Below are 20558 nucleotides of genomic sequence, written 5' to 3' on the forward strand. Positions count from 1 at the left end.
TCCTCTTTGACTAACTGGTCACTTTATTCAATCAATATGTTTGTCGAATGCCTATTACAAAGCAGGTACCATTTTATGACATACATCCTAGAAGCTGTCCTTTAGGGAGTAGCTAAAACTCGTAAGATTTTTCAGATGTCTAAAATTAGAAAAGATGCTTTTCTATGAAACCAAATATCCTTTATCTTTTCATTTTCATTTAATGTAAGTACCCTCACCTACAGAAGCAACTCCTGAACTTAACAATCACTCCTGTCTCCCCTATAATTTAAGAAACAAAAGAAAAACCTAACATATATTCTCACTGCTCCTTTTCTTTCCCTAATTTAAGCTACAACATAGGAGACAGGGGCAATAGGGAATTAAATCTAATTTATGCATGAATACCTAAAGTGCATAAGCAAAGCTGTGATAACAAAAGGGAACAGCTGCATTATAGATAACTCCAGTAATATATATGCCATGATTTATAAAGATAATAAACATCCAAATGCTGCAAGTATGCACTGACTTCAGCTGAGAGGCAGCCTTGAGCCAGAAATACCACGTCTCCAGAATATAGCCTTAAAGCGAAACTGATCTCCTGGCGTCAAACTAATAAATATTTTTTACTATTATTATATAAAAGAAAGTGCTAGGTGCTCTATCAATTAAAAGGCTGATTCATCGTCTCACCACACTTTTAAAACAAAAATATCATTATCTGCCTTGGGGAATCCAAAATTTTCTATTGGTCCCAGAACCTTGACTGTATCTTCATTAATGCCTGTTAACTTGAGTCATTTTTCTAAATTATTAACCAGTGGACCATACTCCACATCTCTATCTTCAAGAGCCTGCCTATATTTGTGAAACTTTCCAAAGCTTACTTTAAATAAAGCAAAAAGCTGCCACCCCAGAAAGCATGACTGAACTAAGCATCCAACATTAAAATGTAATTATCAGCCAGAAACTCCTATGTACTAAGTCACTTGCAAGATATAGATTTGAGCATTAAAACAACAGACACAATCTTTAGCAGACAGACCCAGAAACACTATAAAACTGAGCAGAGACGTCAACACAAAGATAAATGTAACGGCTTTTACTATCATACGGCACTGCAGTAAGGCATAACACTTGAAGAAATGCTATCCAAATAAATACAGACATTAAACAAAAGAAATAAGACTATTAACATAATGTGCTTTAAGAACAGGAATCTAGTATTCTCACACTAAAGGAACATGAACATGCAATTTACTAAATTTGGAATTTTGTAAATAGCAAACTCTTAATGGTTTTGAGATTGAACTTGTAATTCAAAGCAGCATTACCTCATCTGTCACTGGTTGCCGTTCTGCAAAGTGTGAAACTATCTGAGTCAACTAGTTCTTGAAGTCACATAACAGAATTCTTCTTCAAATCCCTAGTATAATTTTTGTGTGTGTGACTGTAACCTTACTTCAAAAAGATCGTTTTAGTCGGAACCAGGCCCCTCCACAGTATGTCTCTTCTGAGACAGTGCTGGAGAAAACACCTCTGTGTCTAATTTAACTTGTCATTGGATATCACTGTTGCTCCACATGAATCCATTTGGAATAGAATTTCTCTGGCACTGGTGAACTTTATCCCTCGCTCCTCCTCCTGCCCAGGAGTCACAATTTCCTGGCCAAAGGCCCAACAACAGTTACTGCAACAACAAATGAGACTAAGGATACAAGCAAAAAATCTCAGGCATGTTTTGGTTATGGGTTTGTGTAATTATATACTCAAAGTTTGTTACAGTTACAAGTGCCTGTTGGAGAGTGCAAATTTAGATTATCAACCAAATGATGTATGTGAGTGTCTGTTAATTAACAGAAAAATGCTATAAGGTGAATTTTTGTTGAAAACCTAATTTGTTATCTCTTTCCCCAAACTAGTCTCTATTTCCGCCAGGGCACTCTCATTTTCCCCTTAAGTCTAAAACCTAATTATTAAAATCTTTTGATTCTTTCCTCTCCCTCAAATCCACAACATCTCACTTGCCTTCATTTAAATTTCCAAATGTCTCTAATCTAGATCTTCCATTCCATTCAAACTGCTAACCACTTGTCCAGGTCCCTCATTAATTCTCCAGCAATCATCTCTCAATGGCTCTGCCTGCGCACTAATGCCAAATTAATTGCTTTGAAGTAGTGCTACTCAAAAGTGGGGTCCACAGTCCAATGCAGATTTGTGAAGTGCTGTTACTGATTTAAGAAACTGCAAGTATTTAGAAACTTTTATAACAATTTGACAGAAAAGTTTTGTTTGTTGAACATAATAACAAAAAATATATACTTTCATTTTATCTCTCTTCATTTTTCAAGTAATTCATTTTTATTCTAAGTATCAATTTCTAACAGAAGAGAAGTCTTTTAGAAGAAAATGGTTCTCCAACATAGATGAGAAGCACTGTCCTAAGGCCCAGCTCTAATCATGTTGCTCTCCCTCTTAATAACCTTTAGACATTCCTCACTACCTACTACCAAATACATTACAATTTTTAAAAAAATCTTCAAGGAGTTCAAAGCTTTCATTATCTTTCCAAAATCAGTTTTATCTCACGTTGCTCCACATCACACACCTTTAGCTCTAGTAATTAAAATGAACTACTTGTTATTTCCTAAAAGTTCTCTGAAGCTTTGTTTATACTGTGCTCCATACATGAAACGTCCTTCTTAGTTATCTCTACCTTATTTTTCAAGACCCTTGAAATTTCTTTAAGAAACTCTTCTGGCCATGCTAGAGAACTATTGTAACAATGATGCCCCTGGGTCTCAGATTACTTTTTATAATTAAAGATATTGTCATCCTGCTTATTTAACTTATATGCAGAATACATCACGAGAAACGCTGGGCTGGAAGAAGCACAAGCTGGAATCAAGATTGCCGGGAGAAATATCAATAACCTCAGATATGCAGATGACACCACCCTTATGGCAGAAAGTGAAGAGGAGCTAAAAAGGCTCTTGATGAAAGTGAAAGAGAGTGAAAAAGTTGGCTTAAAGCTCAACATTCAGAAAACGAAGATCATGGCATCTGGGCCCATCACTTCATGGGAAATAGATGGGGAAACAGTGGAAATAGTGTCCGACTTTATTTTGGGGGGCTCCAAAATCACTGCAGATGGTGACTGCAGTCATGAAATTAAAAGACGCTTACTCCTTGGAAGAAAAGTTATGACCAACCTAGACAGCATATTCAAAAGCAGAGATATTACTTTGCCAACAAAGGTCCGTCTAGTCAAGGCTATGGTTTTTCTTGTGGTCATGTATGGATGTGAGAGTTGGACTGTGAAGAAAGCTGAGTGCTGAAGAATTGATGCTTTTGAACTGTGGTGTTGGAGAAGACTCTTGAGAGTCCCTTAGACTGCAAGGAGATCCAACCAGTCCATTCTGAAGGAGATCAGCCCTGGGATTTCTTTGGAAAGAATGATGTTAAAGCTGAAACTCCAGTACTTTGGCCACCTCATGCAAAGAGTTGACTCAATGGAAAAGACTCTGATGCTGGGATGGACTGGGGGCAGGAGGAGAAGGGGATGACAGAGGATGAGATGTCTGGATGGCATCACCGACTCGATGGACGTGAGTTTGAATGAACTCCGGGCATTGGTGATAGACAGGGAGGCCTGGCATGCTGCAACTCATGGGGTCACAAAGAGTCGGACACGACTGAGCGACTGAACTGAACTGAACTGAAAGACATTTCACCAACAACTAACGTTCTATAATGTGATGCATGTGAGCAGTTCTGGCACTTCTATATTTTATCATATACATTAAGTGTTTAATTCCCTTATTCTTTACTGGATTATAATCTTGGAGACAAGGATTTATTGCCTTCCCAACAATGGCATAGGGCCTAGTAACGACTAGACACAATATTCATCTGAATTAAAATTTAAACTAAAAACTTAATAGCAATTAGTGACTGCCAGAGCTGTGGAGAAGAAGGAATGGGCAATTTGCTTTGGGGGATAATAAAAATATTCTGAAATTAGTACTGTTGGCTGTACACCTCTCGAGAGTATACTTAAAACCACTGAACTGTACTCTTTAAAGGGTGAACTGAATGGTATGTGAACTATATCTCAATAATGCTGTTATTTTAAAAACATAATGACAAGACCTTAGTCTGCCTTTACTCTCCCATTCTTCAGTAAAAGAATGCTGCTGCTGCTGCTAAGGTGCTTCAGTCGTGTCTGACTCTGTGCAACCCCATAGATGGCAGCCCACCAGGCTCCCCCGTCCCTGGGATTCTCCAGGCAAGAACACTGGAGTGGGTTGCCATTTCCTTCTCCAATGCATGAAAGTGAAAAGTGAAAGGGAAGTTGCTCAGTCGTGTCCAACTCTTAGCGACCCCATGGACTACAGCCTACCAGGCTCTTCCGCCCATGGGATTTTCCAGGCAAGAGTGCTAGTGATCTTAAAAAAAAATTCTAATTTATGAAAATGGATCCTTAAAAATTGAAAGTTTAAATACCTCGAATATACAGACACAACAAGAAATTGTGGACTAGGTTATAAAAGTAAAGTCACTGAAGCATCAGTTTTTTTCATAAATTTCCAGTCAACAGTTTCTTACTAATTTGTCTGAATATTCTCTCTGAGAAACATCCTCAGGAAGGATACATTATCAGATTATGCCATGAGAACAGCACCTTGTGCTTCAAAAGTCTGAATAAGCATGCTATCATTCCTAAAATAATACATGAATTATCATAATTTTTCTTATTCAAATACTCAATATAAAAAAGTCCCAGTGAGGAGAATGTGGAGGGAACACAATTAAAGATGGTTAAAATTTAAGACTCATCAACTGTAGAACTCACCCATATTACATGCCACTAAAAAAGGGCCAGGAGGGGTGCCCAAGAAAAGTCAGAGTCTTGTAAAGCTAGGATTATCAAAGCCCTCTATCCATAGTACAAGGAAAAAGGAGAGCTAAATCTGCAATACAGAAGAAACACACAAGGACATTTGTGCATCTTGACCCTGACACCAAGTCCAAGAAATGGGAAAAAACTCCCCCTGAGAATCTGAACAATAAATCTGGTAGGTCTGTGGTTTAAATTTACCCTACTACCCACTCCATATTCTTGCCTGGAGAATCCCAGGAATGGGAGCCTGGTGGGCTGCCATCTATGGGGTCGCACAGAGTCAGACACGACTGAAGTGACTTAGAGGCAGCAGCAGCATGGTTAATGTTGCCCCTACGTGACTGACAGAAATGAAATTCTCTCTATAAGAACTCAACTTAATTCTAGGTGGTATATTGCTAGATGTAGCCCAAATTCAGAGATGTCTGAATGTGAAAAAAATGTATATCTTAAAAAGTGATAAATGAAGACTAATAAGAGTAGCAATTATGCTTTCCCCAAAGATTTCAAAGCATTCTTTAAGGAGAAGCTCTTTAAAAGACATTAAAATTCCCTTCACTTTCAACCTCAAATGAAGAAACTGCAGTAATGAGGGCAGAATGGTGGGGAATAAGAAAGAGGACTAACAAACGAAGAATACATAAATTAAGGGAGAAACTGGGAACAATGGCAGTACTTCGGAAAATTACTGTTCAAAAATCTCAGTCTAATTAAAAACACGTTTTTTCCAATCTTTTTTTCCTACTTTCCCCTAAATTCTTTTTCTCCCCAATTTTTAAAAGTAAAAACCAATGTATAGAAGATAATTTATAAAAATCCAACAAAATATTAAGGTTTAATTCTGTGTAATAAAAATTAGAGAAGAAAATATTTATCCATGTTATCATTAAGCCAAATTAACAAGTGTGCTGTTTGTGCCCATAATGGAAAACAGAAGTCAAAATCTAGAACTTAAAATAAAAGCAAATGACAAAACTGATTTTGGCTTCTCACCTAAAAGACAGCAGGCTCTAGTAATAAAAGGCATTCTGAATAGCTCCAGAAGATGAGGGATCGATCATTACAATGAAAGAAGAATGTATTTTTTTTTCCCCTTGCATTACACATCCTAGAGTACCTATATTTTCCAAATATATTCCTTTGACTATGCTAAACAATAATTTTATTTATAAGATTTTAAATAAGCAAGTTGAGTTTCTCAAGTCTCATTCCCCCTCCAACTTCATTTAGGTATAATTTACTTCAAGTGAAATTCACCCATTTTAAGTGTGAAGATCGGTGAGTTTTGGTAATTGTATACACCCATGTAACAACTACCACAATCAACCCAAAATATTCCTTCATGTCACAATACTCTCCCCAACCCATGGCCACAAAATACCACTGATCTATGCTGTCACTAGTTTTCATGTAGATGGAATCAAACACCATGTAGTCTATCTCTGATTATTTTTCTTAACACAATAGTTCTGAGACTCATTCATGTTATTACATGTATCAAAAATTAGTTCCTTTATTCCAGAGTAGTATTCCATTGCATGGATATACCACAATTTATTTACCTATTCAATTAGTGGATATTTTGACTTGTTCCCAGTTTTGGCTATCGTAAATAATGATGCTATGAACACTCACACACAAATCTGTATGGACATAATGCTTTCATTTCTCTTGGAGCAAATACTCAGAAGTGGAAATATTAGTCCATTTAATAAGTGTATGTTTAACTTTAAAAGACATTGCCAAAATGTTTTTATTTTGCATTCTCATCAACAATGCATGAGAGTTCCATTTGCTCCACACTGTCAGTGTTCAGTCATTCTAGTGGGTCTGCAGTGATACATTACTGTGGTTTTAATTTGTATTTCCCTAATGGCGCTAGTGGTAATGAAACTGCCTGACAATGCAGGAGACAAGAGATACAGATTCGATCCCTAGGTCAGGAAGATCCCCTGGAGGGTGCCACAGCAACCCACTCCAGTATTCTTGCCTGGAGAAGCCCATGGATAGAGGAGCCTAGCAGGCCTCAGTCCATAGGGTGGCAAAGAGTCGGACACAACTGAAGCGACTCAGCACGCAATGACTAATGACGCAGAGCATCTTTTCACCTGTTTATTGGCCGTGTCTTTTTGTGTGAAGAATCATTTACAAACTGGGTTATTGGTCTGTGTTATAAGAATTCTTCAGGTATTTTGGATATAAGTTCTTTATCAGATATATACGTATTGAGAATATTTTCTCCCAGTCTATGGCTTACCTTTTTATTTCCTTAATGTTGTCTTCTTAAAAGCAGAGGTTTTTTTCTTTTTAATTTTGATGAAGCCCAATTTATCAATTTTATCTTCCATGTTTTTATTTTTTATGTATTTAAAGAGAAATCTTTACCTAATTCAAAGTCACAATCATTTTCACCTATACTTTACTTTAAGCTTTTATATTTAGGTCTATGATCATTTCTGTGTTTTTTTAATATATATACGATTGAGGCAAAGGTTGAGATTCACTTTTTTTTCTTTATGAATGTTTAGTTGTTTCAGCACATCTGTTAAATAGACTAACCATTGGCTTACCATGGCGTCATTACTGAAAATCAACCGACTGTATGTGTGGGTCTACAACCTTCCTATTAGGTTTCATGATCTCTCTATATATCTATCCTTACACTAATAACACACTGTCTCGATTACTATAGGTTTACAAAAGGCTCAAGTATAATTTTTGATGATTTAACTCTACTAACAATCCTTTTCTATTACTTACTTGGGAAATAGTTCATAGATATAAAAATAATCACATATACCAACATTCTGAATATAAAAATCATTTCATCCCAAAGTAGAAACTTGATCCATTTATTTCTAAGGATAGCAAAGGAGAATAAAAGCTAACTGATTTCATTTACAGGCTCCATGCAATTCAAATGCACTTGTTCATTACCTATTCAGAAAGTACAAGAATTGCCTCATGGATCCCTAGAATAATCTAAAAGAATACTCCAGGCTTTATAGTGTCCTCTGACGTACACAGATCTTTTTTTAAACAACCAATTCTAACATGTGTTTTACCATGGGGGGCGGGGGGGAAGTACTAATTACTTCCCAGAACTTTGACTGCATCTAGAAATATAGTTCTTCTTAAATCTGTAAACCAGCTTTATAAATAACCACTGTACAAGCCTGACAGATATTACAAGCATCCATGATAATATGTATCACAAAAATTGTTTAATAAAAACTGCAAGCTTATAGCTAGAGCTAGAAGGAAAGAAAATATACAAACCTGAAGAGGCAGTCCTCTCATAATTTTCACATTTAAAGAAACCTCAAAATTCCAATGATGTCATGAGAGGTCTAAAAATAATACAGAATTATTTATACCCATGGCTGCTCTTTTTAACTAATAATGAGGCTTTATAAAATAGCAGTAAAATGGGCCAATTTTATTTTGCTCATAATCAATACATGACCAGATTAAACTACATTATAAACACAAGACTCTGAAACTACTTCAAAATTTCTACTAGAAAAAAAAAATTAAGAACTTCAAGAAAATCAAAATTTAAATTGCACTGTATTTTTAAAGAGTTTTTCGTTTTTGTTTTTGTTTGTGGGAATCTGTGTCCTATTTGATTAAAGAGGATGTTTCTCTGGAACTAACCAGGTGAAGTTATGCTTGAAGGTTAGAAATGAGATGGTTAACAGGGTGCAGCTATTAACTTGCATGTCACCTATGACAGTGGTCCTAAAAAGAATATCAATAATAATTCAAATTCTGAAACATAAGAGAAAAAACTATAAAGACAAAAAAAAAAACCCTACAGAACTATTTTATATCGCAAAATAAAGAGGAACAGGGGATTCCACTTGAAATTATTTTTGTCTACAAGTGACCATAAAGAAACAAAATCACAGGTTGCTTTTCAATCTTTCACACCATTTTCTAAAGGTACAAATTATTTTCAAATGTACTTAATTTTTAAATTTCACTCATTTCTATGTAAAACTCTTTGGTAAGACACTACAGTTTGCTTCCAATCTTCATAAACACTTTCTACTGAAAAACAAATGAGTTTACCACAAGGTAAACAGGGTGCTTATCTCTTACTGAATTTCTATGAAGATTATCCACCCTCAATGCAGTCTTTCCAAATAGCAACTGTAACTTTACATCAGATTACATGTGAAACACTAGCAATGTAAACTTTCGGCTGAATTTCTTTCAATCTCTCCCCCATCTCCACTCTCCACTGAGACTGGTAGCACTGCTTATTAATCTTCCAATTCACTCAGATGACTAGAACATCTCTTCGCTGAGAAAAATGAGGAGAAAAGAATAATAAACTCACTTACCCTTCCTTAGACATTCTCAAAGATCTACTTCCGCTGGAAGAGAATACAGGATCAACAAACAAGCTTCACTGATCTCTTGAGAACTGTAGCTCATTTGTTAAAGCACAGAGAACTCAGGCCCTGAGAGGCCCAACAAATTCGGGCAAGATGCCGAACCCTAAGCAGGCAATATCTGAGACCAATATCCTCAGCTTTAAATACTTAAAAACCAAAGAATAGTAAGAAAAAATTGAAGAGCAGGAAAAATAACTGATGGTCTGAACTGTGTAAGACTGGCCAGTTTAGGAAGGACACTATCCAAATGGCAAGTTCCCGTAAGAGACAGGAATCGTTACTGGCAAACACTCAGAAAAAGCAAATTTACCCCCTAATGAGGCCCGCCAACAGTACGCAAACAATGTGAGTTTCACAGAATGGAGAGGCCCTAGTCAGTTCAAATCATTTAGTTTACTCTCAGAGAGAGAAAAAAAAAAACCATAATACACAAAAGTATGTTTTAATTATCAGTTTAGTTATTTCCTCTTTTAGAAAATGAACAATGCGAACCACAAGAAAAATAAGAATTTATGTGCCGATCATATGACAGGAGTATCCTAAAGTATTTCCACACTGTGGTCTCTCTTCTGATCATTAACCACTTTTAAGGAAAACATGTGTTCACAAATATTTTACTCATAGCCTGAAAATGTCAGCCCATGTGAAAAGAAATTTACAGATCTTTGGCATGTGGAGGATACACCCAGAACATTCGAAAGGTTAATTCCAAATCTCAGAGCAAGTTGCAGTTTGAAAGAAAAACATTTGCAACATTCCTGCCTCCTGACCAATATAATGCATAGGGATTATGCAACAGGGGAAGAAATAAACAAGTGTGCTAAAGTCTAAGAACATTGATAAGGCAAATAAATCCTCCTACTGATGATTTAAAAATAAAATATACATACCTTAGAGAAATACTAGTTGGATTTAAATTTTTAAAAACTTTATCTTTAAACAATATCAAACTATCTTACAATAAAGATTTCTATTAGTTACTGTAAAATGCTTAAAGAGTCACCAAGTAACTAAAAAAAACCGCTAACAAAGACTAAAAATTCAAACTAAAATTATTTTCAGTTTATTTAGAAAAGCAGTATGGTGAAAGAGAATGAGCACCAGAGCAACTAGGTTTAAATTCAGCTTTCTGGCTGAATAAGTTAATTAACCTAAGCCTGAGATTTTTCATCTATAGAAGACAGATAACATCTGTCTGTCATTTGTAAGCACTCAAAGAACTATTGGAACTTGGGGGTAACAGGGAAAGCATTATCTCACCAAAATATCTCTTGGGAGATACATTGTAAAAATCCAATTCTCAAATTATACATGAATATGAAGGACTTTCACTATCCTCAAATCAAATTCCATAAATACAATACAAACTGAATATGGAAAAATGATCTAATCCTTAAGAGTGCCAACTTCCCATGGCTTCCCTGGATTTCCAGCTTGTGGCATCACAGCTCAGTGTAGTGGAAATAAATGTAATTACTATTTTAAGACTTTCTACTTGTAAAGAGAAAGGAAGACAAAAATCTCACTTGAATAGAAGGTATACACACTTACACGAGTTTCCCGTGCAAAAGAAACTGCACTGACTAGCTATTTCAAACTCAGTTCATATATTTAAGAAATGTTTAGTAAATGTCTACCTGCCAGTACCTAGTACCAGTAACACAAAGACAAACGTGACAGTTCTTGATTTTAAGGAGTCTCTAATGGAGGAGGGCCATCAAAAACATTAAAAAGTTGTATGTAATTGTAGTATTAGACATATGCACAACAGAGAGGTACAGCTCTCTTACTGAAAGACAGGATGCCCACATTGCTGTTGTTAAACTGATACTATACTAAGCACTTTTACAGTTATTATCTCATTTAATCTCAAATAACTCTATGAGGTAGAAGTGATTCATATTTCATAGATGACAGAACAAAGTTTACAGCAGTTAAATACTGTGATTCTAAAGAAATTAAAATGAAATAATCCAAAATACTAACCCAAGGTCCAGGTTCCTAACCACCACACTAAAAAGGATTAGCAAGTGTTAATCAGATTAAGAGGAAACAGGGGTGGAGAACATTCCAACAGAAGAGAAATTATGAATGAAAAGCAGAGTGACACAGATACTATGGTGTGTGGAAAAAAAATTAGATGCAATTCAGCGTTGACAGAATACAGGCATTTGAGGAAGGGAGCTGCTCAAGATGAAAGTGGAAAGCAAAAGATTCAGGCCCCACAGGGTCTTAAATGCTATGTTAGCGGGTTTAGGATTTATCCTATAGCATTCTTGATATGATGCCACTCAAGGTCTTAAGCTGGGTGATAAACATGATTCACAAAACACATCTGAAGATGACGAGGCTAAATAAAAACAGGCAGACATAAGCGGGGTTATACGGTCACTTTTGCAATGCACGACAGTGATGACCAGAGCCTGGACTAGCGCCATCAGGAATGAAAAGAACAGGCCAGAATCTAGAATGATTAGGAGGTTCTATTAAAATGCAACCATGCTCACGTGTTTAAATGCACTGAAAGAGGACTAGAAGAATGCTCTCCAAACTACTGACAGTGTTTACCTATGACAAAGAGGAGTGGGAGTGAAAATGTAAATGAAGGGGAACTTTCATATTTTACTGTATATATTTCTGAATTCCTGAATATTGCACAATAAGAATTTAGTTATGTATTACCTAAATAATTTCAAGCACGTTTTAAAAATAATTACAAGATTAAAATTTGCGATTGATAACTGTTATTACTCTCTATTTCTTGGATTTATGGCAGTCACACTCACAGATGGTTTGACTTCCTAATGAGAATAGTAACAATTACAATTATTTTTAAAATGCTTTGAAAAGGGAAGTGGCTGGAAACAGAGATACGAATGTACTACAGATCGTTTTGATTCTTAAACGAAAATTCATTAAGATTTAAATGTCTTGAGGGACTTTCCAGGTGGTACAGTGGATAAGAATCTGCCTGCCAACGTGGGGGGACATGGGTTTGATCCCTGGTCCAGGAAGATTCCACATGCTATGGAGCAACTAAGCCTGTGTGCCACAACTCCTGAGCCCATGCTCCTCAACAAGAGAAGCCACCTGAATGAGGAGCCCATGCACTGCAACTAGAGAAAGCCCCTTGTGCAGCAACGAAGATGCAGCACAACCAAAAATAAACCTAATTTTTTAAAAACCTAAGAAAGGGACTTCTTTTATAAAAAAATATTTAAATGTTTAATATATATCTGGAAATTTAAAAAAAAAGTTTGAAAAAAGACTCCAAAATGAAATGCTAAAGAAACTAAAAATTAATTAAAATAAAAAATGTAATGAACAGATTCAGGTCAGACCCAACCAAAAACAGAACTAGTGAACTGGAAGGTAGGTCAGGAAAAACATTCTAGAATGTAACACAGAGACAAAAAAGGATGAAAACTACAAAATAAAGGATATGGGAAGGGAGGAAAACAGTGCCAAAGTCTAATATACGCTTATCAGAGTTCTTTCTCCAAAGAGAACAGAGCAAAGACAACACATGAAAAGATAACAGCTGAAAATTTATAAACCATAAAGGCAAGCACAGAATAAAGAACTCCAATGACTCCCAAGCATGATAAATAAAAAGAAATCCAAAGTTTATTACCTACCAATTTGGGGAGGAACATTAGTGGGAGTGACATTTCTGACAGTCTTCTTGCATAGTTTTGATTTTTGAAACCATGTTACTATTATATATAATATAGTTGACCCTTGAACAAGGAGAGTATTGGGGCACCAAAGCCCACACAATTGAAAATCCACATATAACTCTGCAGTCAACCCTCTATTTCCTTGGTTCTGCAAATTAGGAATAGAAAGGAATCTCAAACTAAGATCAGAAAGGAACTGCCTCAAACTGATACAGGGCAGCTGTGAAAAACCTACAGCTACCATCATACTTAATCGTTAAAGACTGCAACCTTTCTTCCTAATTTAACAATTGGAGAGTATTGGAAACAGAACTCTTTTTCAGCAAACAGAACTAAGACAACTGGATATTCACATGCAAAAGAAGGAATTTAAACCCTCACCTTGCACCATATACAAAGGTAACTCAAAATGGATATAAAACCTAAACATAAAATTATATAACTCTCAGAAGAAAATACAGGTATAAGTCTTTGTCCGGAGATTAGCAATGATTTCTTAAACATGAAAACAAAAGCATGACAAACAGAAATCATATACAGATTGAACTTCATCAGTAAAAACATTTGTCCTTCAAATGACACTACCAAGAAAGTGAAAACACAACTCACGGAATGAGAAAAAATATCTGAAGATCATATATCAGACAAAGGTTTAGTATCTAGAAAAATGAAGAACTTATACAAGCCAACAATAAAAAGACAAACTCAGTTAAGAAACGGGCAAAGGATCTGAAGAGGTATTTCCTGAAAGAAGTTATGTAAATGGTCAGTAAGAACATAAAAGATGCTTAACGCCATTAATCATAAGGGAAATGCATATCAAAACCAAGACACCACCACAGAAACACTAGGATGGATACAGTAATTTTTAAAAACCCACTGACAATAGTAAGTGTTATTTTGAGAATGTAGAGAAATTGGAAGTCACATATATTGCTGAAGGAAATGTAAAAAGATGCAATTGCATGGCAAAAGTTTGATGATTCTTCAATAAATTAAATCAAAAGTTACCGTATGACTCAGCAAATTCCACTGCTATATATATAACCCCAACACTGAAAACCTATCCACACAAGATGTACACACGAATGTTTGCAGTAACATTATTCATACCAGCCAAATGTAGAAACAATCCAAGTATTAAGCAACAGGTGAATATATAAACAAAATGTGGTATATTCATACAATGCAATATTATTCAGCCATTAAAGGAATTAAGTATTGACTCACGCTTAAGTATGGATGAATCCTGAAAACACCACGTGAAAAAGAAAAAGAGCCACATATTTTATGACTCCATTTATATGAAATCTCCAGAATAGGCAATTCTATAGAGACAAAGTAGGTCAGAAACTGACAGGAACTGGGGAGAGAAGAGAATGAGGAGGAAAGTCTACTAACATGTGTAGACTTTCTTGGGAGGGGGATGAAAATGTCCTGCAATTAGACAATGGAGATGTTTACACAACTCCCAATATACTAATATACTGAATTGTATATTACTATCTTATGTTCTATGAATTAATCTCAATAAATCTGTTTTTTAAAAAATCTGTATTAAGACAAATCAATAAAAAGAGACAACTCAAGTAGCAAATGACTGGAAGTCACAAGACAGTATCCAAATGGCTAGTTAACATATGAAAAAGGTGTTCAACCTAATAATTCACCAGAAAAATATAAATTAAAACCAAACTGATATGTCACTACATAACCAACAAAATTACTTATAAATTGGACATACTATTCAAGAGATTGATATTAAAATGGTGGTTACGCTGCTTTCACACATTGCAGGTAAAACTGAAAATGAGAGTAACCACTTGGAAAGTCTATTTTTCCTCTTACTAAAGCTAACTGTATGCTCTAAGCACTGGCCCAGAATACTACTCCTTTCTATTCTTTTATTTTTTCAAAATTTAAATACAGTAAAATCAAACTTTGGGGGTGTGCCATGTCTATGAATTTCAATACATTTACAGACTGGTATAATAACCATCACAATCTGGAATCAAAATGGTTCCAAACCCCCAAAACTCTCCTGCTTTCCTCCTGTAGGCACACTGCTCCTCCTCTGACAACTCCAAGAATCCACTTATCAGTTCTCCATCACTAAGTGTGCTCAGCCACTTCACTTGTATCCGACTCTCTGCGACCCCAAGGACTGTAGTCTGCCAGGCTCCTCCGACCATGGGATTCGCCACGCAGGAACACTAGAGTGGGTTGCTGTGCCCTCCTCAAGGGGATCTTCCTGACCCAGGGATTGAACCTGTGTCTCCTGCACTGCAGGCAGATTCTTTACCACTGAGCCACTGGGAAGCCCATCCATCACTATAGTTTTGTCCTTGAGAGTACCATATAAACAGGATCATACAGTATGAAACTTCTTAAGACCGGCTTCTTTGACCCAGGATTGTCTTTGAGGGTTAAGGTGCTGTGTCTTATCGATAGTGTGGTTCCTTCTTCCTGAGTTATATTTCATTGTGTGGATGTACTGCATTTTATTTAGGCATTCACTCACTAAAGGATATTTGGGTTGTCTCCTGTTTGAGGCAAAACCAGTCAATCCTAAAGGAAATCAACCCTTAATATTCACTGAACAGACTGATGCTGAGGCTCCATTACTTTGGCTGCCTGATGCGAAGAGCTGACTCACTGGGAAAGGCCCTGATGCTGGGAAGATTGAAGGAAAAAGAAGCGGGCGACAGAGGATGAAATGGTTAGATAGCATCGCCGACTCAATGGACATGAGCTTGAGCAAACTCCAGGAGACAGTGAAGGACAGGGAAGCCCAGCATGCTGCAGTCCATGGGGTTGCAAAGAGTTAGACATGACTTAGTCATGGAGCAACAACAGACTAATATACTCTACACATTATTCATGCACAGTTTTTTTGTATGAGCATAAAATCTTCATTTATCTAGTACAAGTATCTAGGAGTAAGATCTCTGGGTCATTAGCTAAGTGTCTCTTAACTTTATAAGAAACTACCAAACTGTTCTGCAGAGTAGCTGGAGCATTTTGCCTTTCTACCAACAATGAAACAGAATTCTGAATGCTCCACATTCTTATCAACATTTGGTACTGCCAGCATTTTTATTTTAGCCATTGTAATAGGTGTGTACAATGTGGTTTTAATTGGCACTCCCTATCCCTACAAGCACATTCCTAACATGGTTGGTGATGTTATGAATGTCCTTTTATGCCATCCACATGTCCTCTGCAGTGACGTGTCAGTCTTTTGCCCATTTCTTCATTGAGTTGTTTTTATATTGTTGCATTTTAAAAGTTCTTCATATATTCTGAATACAAGTCCTTAATCAGATGTGTGATTTACAAATACTTTCTAAGTTGGTAGCTAAAAACTGAAAAAAGTGGGAAAGGTCCAAATGAATAAACAAATTGTGGTATAATGATACAACAGAATGCCAGATAGTAATAAAAAAAAAGAACAAATTACTGATACACACAAAAACATCGCTGAATCTCTTAGACATTATGCTGAATAAAAGAAGCCATATCCAAAAGAATCCTTGAGGGAGTTCCCTGGTGGCCTCGTGGTTAGGGTTCTGGCTTTCACTGCTGGGCAATCCCTGATCAGGGAACTGGGATACTGCAAGCCACATGGCACGACTAAATATTAATTTATAAATATATTGGTTTGGCCAAAAAGTTCATTCACATTTTCTTGTAAGATGTTACAGAAAACAGATGTATACATACACACACACAAAAGAATCCTTGAAGGTGAAACAGACTATCTAAATATGAATAACATTTCCTCAGCCAAAGTTTCTTACTATAGGGTTTCATTAAATCAAAGATTTGCTATCTTTTGTTCTTTCTCTTCCTTGCCACTGCCATATCCACCACTACTTTCCTTTTTTTTTTAATTTTACTTTTTGTTTGGGGAAAAAGCACAGAGGGAATGGTGGCAGAGAAACTCAGAATATTTTAGGATCTAACATCTTCTTTTGAACAATGAAGTTTAGAGAATTTGTATTCCATAAAGTAGCATCACTGCATGTTTTAAAGAGAAATTGTATCTAGAACACACAATACCCATGATACAAGAAGTTATGTCACTGAGAGAATTGTATAAATTAAACTTGTTATGTTGAGATAACTATAGATTCACATGCAATAGTAAGAAATAATACAGGAGATTCCTATACTCTTCATCCCCAGGGGGAACATCTTGCATAAATATAATACAATATCACAACCAGGAAACTGACATTGATACAATTCACCAACCTTATTCAAATTTCACCAGTTTTACATGCATTCATTTGTGTCTGTGTAGATTCATGTAATCACCACTAGAGCCAAGATACAAAACAGTTTCATCACAAGGATTCCTTGTGCTACTTCTTATAGCTACGCCCATCTCCCTCCACCCAAGCCAACCCCTAACACCTGGCAACCACTACTCTTTCCCCAATCTCCATAATTTTACCATTTCAGACATGCTATGGAGTCATACAGTAAGTAACTTTGTGAGATTTGCTTTATTAACTCAGCATAGTTTTCTTGAGCTGCATTAAAGTTGTGTGCATCAATAGTTCATTCCTTGTTACTACTAAATAGTATTCCATCACTCAAATGTTTCAAAATCTTACCAATCCCCGAGTCCTCATTTGTCATTCCTTAGAAATATAAAACACTAACCAAAGCATTAGAATGATATAATAACAAAAAGATTAATGTAGTTCTGATGCTCTACCTCATTCTTCTTATTCTGACACGACATCTGTACATTATTTAAGGATGGCTTCTTGGCATTTCTGAGGACCTATATTTCCATTTGACTTTCAATCTATAATATCACTACTGAAATTTTAACAATTTATCCACTTGAATATTAGAAACTATACTAAAATGGCAGGTTAACTCAAAATGATACAAAATGGTAAGTAATGATAGATAAGTGTATCTAACTTTATAAGAAACTACCAAACTGTTCTGCAGAGTAGCTGGAGCATTTTGCCTTTCTACCAATAATGAAACAGAGTTCTAAATGCTCCACATTCTTATCAACATTTGGTATTACCAGTATTTTTTATTTTAGTCACTGTAATATGTATATACAATGTGGTTTTAATTGGCATTCCCTATTCCCTAAAAGCACATTCCTAACATGGTTGGTGATGATACAAAATGGTATCATTTTGATAATACAAAAAGCTGAATGACATTCATGGATATCTTTAAGTAATTGATGAAAAAATTAAACTTCACTTACCTGTAGGCCTTTTCTGCATAAAATCTAACACTTGTTTTTAATCTGAGGTTAAAACACCATTAACATCTCTAATTCTAATAATGTGCTAAGCACTAGGTACTAAAAATTAAATTCCTTTTATTCTTTAGACATACACAATAAACTTATGTTGACTGAAAAATAAACTATTATTCAACGGATCTAAGTAAATACTGATATAAAGGCCAAAATTTCAATTAAAAAATAATTTCAGACAACTATACAAAGAACTTTAAAGACAAAGTGACTAGAATGTCTTTCAAGAATAAGACAAAAGTTTGAATAACCAAAAATTCACAAGCCCAGTTACTTATCTAATTTCAGTTAGACAAGATAAAAACAACTGATGAATTCACAAGCTATGTTCATGAAGAGCAAATTCACTTACAAAAATTCATTTGTACTGTAATCATTGAAACTTTAAAAGGATAAAACCAAATACCTGACTTCAGCATCCTGGGTACTGTCAACAGGAAGAGCAAATGAAAATTCTAATAGTTTCACTCCTGGATTTGGTGGACACAAACTGTGATCGGTACTCATTATTATCAAATTCTAGATATCCAACAGGGTACTATTCAAAAGGTAATTGTTTAACCTGTCTCCTTCAAGCCACAATGAGATCTGAACAGCTCAGCCTGTCTTCTGACCATATACAGAAACATATTCCAATGAAGGGTTTGGCCTGATGATTAACCCCAGCATAGACAACTCAACAATCATAACAAGGAAATGGAAGAAGAACACGTCATACATTCTAAAGGCCAGCTTCTTAATAATGACACATGAACATCATTTCCATACTGAAGTTTAGAAGACTAATATTAAGCAAGAAAAAAAGTTGGAAGTTAGGTATTTATTTACTTAATTAAAAATATTTAGCTTCTTCCAAAAGGGAATTCTGAAGCATCACATACAATGTACAATTATGATAAATGATCATCATAGCTTGCCTGTTTTAACCAATGATAAATTACCAACTCCAATAAATGTCTTTAATATAAAGACTTGAAATAGAATACTCTATAAATTGACAACTAAAAAACTAAATTTCTTTTCAATGCTTTCTATTTAAAAATTTTAATTAACAAAAGCAAATACCTGCAAGAGTTCAAAAACCTAATTCTCTGTATTAAAAGGAAATTCTGGAATATGCTACAACATAGATGAATCTTGTTGACATCATCCTAAGTGAAATAAGCCAGTCACAAAAGACAAACACTGGATGATTCTATTTACAAGAGGTACTTAAGGTGGTCAAAACCGTCAAGACAGAAAGATAATGGTGACTGGTTGCCAAGGGCTAGAGTGAGGGGAGACTGGAAAGTTACTGCTCAATAGGTATAAGGTTTTAATTTTACAAAATGAAAAGAGTTGTAAGGATGGGCAGTGGTGATGACTACCTAACAATGTGTATATACTTAATACCACTAAACTGTATACTTAAAAACAGTTAAGATGACAAATTTTAGGTCATGTATACTTTACTAAGGGTATGCTGCTACTGCTAAGTCATTTCAGTTGTGTCCGACTCTGTGCAACCCCATAGACGGCAGCCTACCAGGCTCCCCCGTCCCTGGGATTCTCCAGGCAAGAACACTGGAGTGGGTTGCCATTTTTTTCTCCAATGCATGAAAGTGAAAAGTCAAAGTGAAGTCGCTCAGTCGTGTCCGACCCTCAGCGACCCCACGGACTGCAGCCTACCAGGCTACTCCATCCATGGGATTTTCCAGGCAAGGGTACTGGAGTGGGTATAACCTCTGGCTAACCTCTGGCAGCTCAGAGGTTAAAGCATCTGCTTGCAATGCAGGGAGACCAAGGTTCAATCCCTGGGTTGGGAAGATTCCCTGGAGAAGGAAATGGCACCCCACTCCAGTACTCTTGCTTAGAAAATCCCATGGACGGGGGAGCCTGGTAGGCTGCAGTCCATGGGGTCACAAACAGTCGGACACGACTGAGCTACTTCGCTTTCACTTTCATACTTTACTAAAATAGAAAAAAAGGGAAAAAAGTTTTAAATGATCTAAAAATTCAAACCATTCAAGATGCTTTTTCTATTTTTCCTATTATTCTACTATATGAAGTACATAAGCTGTCAGAGCCTGTCTAAAATCTTCCAGGAGGTTATCATTCCAAATGAGTCAGAAGTGCTCTCAGGCTGTGACATATTAAACACAATTAGGATGCTTGGTGTTTCCTAGAATGACCTCTCTTCACTACATAATTCTAAGCCCCTGTTTTCAGTGATGTTACATCATTACCAAATGTATATTTTATGAATATAAAGACTCCACAAAAAACTGAATAGAAAGTACAAAACACCTCTC

The 20558-nt window shown here is 35.9% G+C and overlaps 1 protein-coding gene across 3 annotated transcripts in view; it reads right to left on the bottom strand.

Moving 5' to 3' along the window:
- NT5C2 (5'-nucleotidase, cytosolic II) overlaps nucleotides 1-20558 on the bottom strand; it is a 101164-nt gene that overhangs the window by 54846 nt on the left and 25760 nt on the right. Inside the window, exon 1 of one of the 3 annotated variants that reach the window (XM_068961647.1) lies at nucleotides 9235-9379. The exons of the other annotated variants lie outside the window; for them this stretch is intronic. Coding sequence (XP_068817748.1) covers nucleotides 9235-9248 — 14 coding nt within the window. The 5' untranslated portion in view covers nucleotides 9249-9379. Of the gene's footprint in view, nucleotides 1-9234; nucleotides 9380-20558 lie in introns of those variants that run through there. 3 annotated transcript variants of the gene reach the window in all.

Source organism: Capricornis sumatraensis, chromosome 23 (genome assembly GCF_032405125.1).
Source record: "Capricornis sumatraensis isolate serow.1 chromosome 23, serow.2, whole genome shotgun sequence".
Classification (NCBI taxonomy): domain Eukaryota; kingdom Metazoa; phylum Chordata; class Mammalia; order Artiodactyla; family Bovidae; genus Capricornis; species Capricornis sumatraensis.